This window comes from Cannabis sativa, chromosome 1, assembly GCF_029168945.1.
Source record: "Cannabis sativa cultivar Pink pepper isolate KNU-18-1 chromosome 1, ASM2916894v1, whole genome shotgun sequence".
NCBI classification, from domain to species: Eukaryota; Viridiplantae; Streptophyta; class Magnoliopsida; order Rosales; family Cannabaceae; genus Cannabis; species Cannabis sativa.
In genome coordinates, this window is record NC_083601.1 from 23,363,600 (window position 1) to 23,367,950 (window position 4,351).

At 36.1% G+C, this 4,351-nt stretch overlaps 1 protein-coding gene across 1 annotated transcript; it reads right to left on the bottom strand.

Annotated features, from left to right (window-relative positions):
- Nucleotides 1-432: 432 nt before the first annotated feature.
- On the bottom strand, nucleotides 433-4,067 carry LOC133032413 (uncharacterized). The gene is made up of 8 exons (XM_061106361.1): nucleotides 3,753-4,067; nucleotides 3,246-3,671; nucleotides 2,662-3,165; nucleotides 2,290-2,577; nucleotides 1,875-2,206; nucleotides 1,433-1,801; nucleotides 857-1,028; nucleotides 433-682 (listed from the first exon to the last, which is right to left on the bottom strand). Exons 1-6 carry the CDS (start codon nucleotides 4,065-4,067, stop codon nucleotides 1,624-1,626), a joined length of 2,043 nt encoding a protein of 680 aa, XP_060962344.1. The 3' UTR covers nucleotides 433-682; nucleotides 857-1,028; nucleotides 1,433-1,623.
- Nucleotides 4,068-4,351: the final 284 nt, after the last annotated feature.

Genomic DNA, 4,351 nt, shown 5'->3' on the forward strand with positions numbered 1-4,351 from the left:
CCGTCGCCTATACGAGCGTCGCGAAAACTGGGTAAAATTAACGACGGTTGAAAACTGTCGGGAAAATAGTATGGGCCACGGTTTAAAACCGTCGCCTATAGTAAACACTATAGGCGACGGTTTTAAACTGTGGCCTATACTATAGGCCACGGTTTTTATAGGCCACGGTTAAAACCGTGGCCTATAGTATAGGCCACAGTTTAAAACCGTGGTCTATAATGTTGTAGGCACAGGTAAAAACCGTGGCCTTTAGTATAAGCCACAGTTTTAAATCATAGCCTATACTATAGGCCACTGTTTTTAACCGTGGCATATAATGTTTTAAGCACAGATTTAAACCGTGGCATATAATGTTTTCAATCTATTATAAATTTCGTATTTTTCAACGACGGGTTTTGCTAGTCATTGGATTGTAAAAAAAACAAAGAAAAAAATAATTAGGATAAAGTTTATATATTGTCATTAGTGAAAGTTAAACAGATCCTGTTTTACATAGTAAAATTTTCCCTACATTAATTAATTTTTACTGTATATTGTCACTAATTAGTTAGGATAAAGTATAAACAAAAATAGAAACTGATCATTGTAAAAGCCCTTGTCGCACTGCTTGTGCTCGAACATATTCAATCCACTGATCACGCAAAATATTCATCTCGTCATTTGAGTACGGATCGCTCTTACCCTGCAAAAAAAAAATGAAAGAAATTACATATTAATTAGTAAAAGACCTTATACATTATACTAAGTCCTAGCTAACTACCACGAAATTAGTGAAAGAGAAGCTTAAATAGACTATAATTACTATGTTTACGTATTATTGTGTAATATATAATGACTACGAGAAGATAAATTTTACCATTTCTCTCACTCGGCGTATTGGATCTTCTTCGTTCATGAAACTCTCAATAAATTTCATGACATAATATCCACATTGCTTCCCGTCTGGTTGTTGTGGACATATCGGAGTTATCCACTCAATGGGACGATCATTGCGGTTAGTTAAGCTTTTATTAACTATGTTGAGCGACCTACACAAAAAGTGAAATTAGCATATAAAATATCACACACTTATTCAGAACACCTATAATTGTATTTAATATGTATATAAGGAAAAGAAAGAAAAAAAAAACAAATTTGGTGGTATTTAATGTGTCTTTACTTACAAATTTAGAAATAGAGTATTGTATGAGTCTCACATTCATAACTAGAGGAATCGATATATAATTAAACAGCCACAAAAGAAATCAAACATTCTTAGTCTCTCTTTCCAAAACTTTTCATATTCAATCTTCACATATATTATGCATTGGTTCTTAACACTTGGTTGATAAATTTACTATGTCTACATGCAGTTACTATGTCCTAATCAACAACAAAAGAAAAGGATAAAGTTAGCAGATTGCTTAAGATTTTAGGCATGTATAGAACTTACGTGTTAACAATGTATTTTAAATCTTCTGGTACATATCCATTGTTGGAATCCAAGTACGCTACTGTATGTGTACTTGGTTGGATAAGTACAACCATCCAATGATACATATTACTACACAAACAAACATGTTAGATTAACCATAAATTATGTAGAGTTATAAATTATGAAACTATAAATTTTAAATTTACTTACTAATTGTTGTAGGGGGCAATAATCCATTTAGCCGGATTATCAATTTCAAGAATACGTTTGCGCAGTGCTCGAGAACGGGCATTATAATCCCCAGCATCAGAGGCAATGGCCCCAGGATTTAAAAATGCATATAGTCTGCTTAATCCATTAACATCTAGCAACCGTTCCTTCAAAAACCTGTTAAAAACACACAATTAATAACAAGCTCTCAAAACAAATTTTCAAGTTTAATAAGAATTGGATATCATACTTGCACCAGATTGCAATAGGTTGGGCTCCTAAAAATCCCATTTGGCACAATTCCTTGATGTCAATTGTTGGAAGCCATATCGAGTCGTTTTCAACCCCAAATAAATCCTTGCTGGCCTCAAAGTGGATTGTTGTTGTTTTTGGCCACATGTTGAGTAACTTAAAAAAGTTGTTGATTATTGAAGTCCTTTTTGGTGCAACGTAGCGACCCTTTTTACTTGGCCTCTCTGGTATTTTTTGAGGCTGTGTTCGAGGACCAAGTAATTCTTCAGATACTTGTCCTTTTCCACTCACAGGTTGCTTCTTCTGCATTTGGTTATTGGGGCGTTGCGTCTATATGGAAGACAAAACAATTAAGTTAGAGTTTTTAACTAATCAATAAACATATTAAGTTAAGGGAATTAATTAAAACATACCAACTCTACTCCAACTGGCGTAATGTAGTCCTTTAGCCATGCTACATAAAGTCCTACAGCATGACCTACAGTGGTGTATCCATTTTGAACGACGGGACATGGAAGACGGGCATTTTCTACATAGACTTCATCGATGAAAACCCGACGATAATCCTTGTAGAGGAAATCAGAACCCTGGACTGAGAACTTGCCATTCTTCAAATATTGCTCCTTCACCATGAATCCCTTCGCAACTTTCAATGACAATCCACTAGGCTCCAACCGAACATGCAGCCAACATGGATATTTCTGTATTTCAAAATTAAAAAAAAAAAAGGAATCAATACAATTTGTAAATTGACAATACAAATTAAAAAGTAATATTGAGATTACCTTTTCTGAAATGCCATCGGTATGTGGCGGTGGAGCTGGTGGAGCGGTTACCTTCTCAGCATGCAGTGTACTCGGTTGTCGTGGAGCAGAGACATGGACAGGACTTTGTGGTTGTGCTTCAGGAGCAGAAACAATGTCATCATCACGGGCTAGTTTGTTTGATTCTCCTCCAACACCCGAACCAGACGCATGTGATGTACCCGCAACACCACTATGCTGGGAACGAACTATACGCAGGAGTTCAGCCATTTGTTCTTTAAGCTGTCTATTACTCTCCTCTGTCTCACGGAGTCGCTTATCCATATCTGACAATGCTTCATTATCCTCATCTTTATTCTTCCTCTTTGTAGGGCGTGGAGTGTGGAAAAATTGGGTTTGAGTGACACCATAACCCAAGCCCCGGACTCGACCACCATGTTCATCTGTCCCAAGGGCCATGGTCAAGATGTCATTCTTCCCTTCCACACTTATTGTTCCCTCTTCGAGTTGCTTTCGCAAGTCATCCTACAAACATAATAAATAAATAGAGTTAGAATTAAATTATGAAACATAAAAATATAAATGCAATTAGACTTTAAACTTACAATGCGTTGGGCAACTTCCACAGCTGGGCCTTCCAACTCGCCTTTACTGTTTGTGCGAAGTCTCTTCCATAAATCGGCTCTATCAATTTTGACCAATTGGTGGCCTAACTCTTTCTCCATCTGTAACTCCACCATCCTCGCACCACCTCGTCCAGAGCGGTGGGGGTAAATATTTTTTGCCCTGCTAGCTTGGGCCTTCTTTCTCGTCACCCCCCATTCTTTAGTTAATCTTGAAGCCACAAACTCTGTCCACTCGGTCTCATCGATTATGTCTTCGTACAATCTCGGTGGCTTCTCAAGAAGTTGTGGAGCCACATCTTTAACCTTGTAAATACCTTTTGTTAAGGTGTTTTTCCAATCCCGCCATCTCTCCCCAGCTTTTTGAATTGTTCGTCTCTTTGCCTCCTCTTCCAGCTCGAACTTACCCTGCAAAATTTGGAAATTATAGTTATAGATACAAATCATAATCAATAGTAAAAAAAACAAGAATAGTAGTATTAGTATTACCTTAACATCATTCCATAATCTGTTCTTCAGCTCCTTATCAATTTGTGGCCACTTTTTATTCACAAGTGGTATGTTAATTCGAACCCACACCCCAATCCGGGAAACTAAATCAGTTGCTGCTTTTCCCCATTGTTGTCCGAGGTTGTTGTACTCAATTTCTAATTTTTTGCCCTCGCTTGCCAGCCTCGTTATATCTAGTCTTTTGGTTCTACCCCTAGTATTTTTCTGCTTTGGTGGGGGTTCTTCAACTTCAATATTAGGTTCTTCAACTTCAATATTAGGTTCTTCAACTTCAATATTAGGTTCTTCAGGCATGAATGATTATGTGTCTAGTGAACCACATAATTTTAAATAATTAGGGAGTAGCCACAGCATCCTTAATTATATAAAAATATATATATTAAGTGGATTAAGATCACATAATGGACATGAATTATGTGAACATAATAATCTTACCCTACAAGGATTTTATTATATTCACATGATTAATATGTTAAATTAAATTCTCTTAATTTATCCCACAGGAAATTATGTAGATTTAATTTAATAATTTTATCATAAAGTATAAAATTTTGAAACATTTATAAATAATTAAGTGT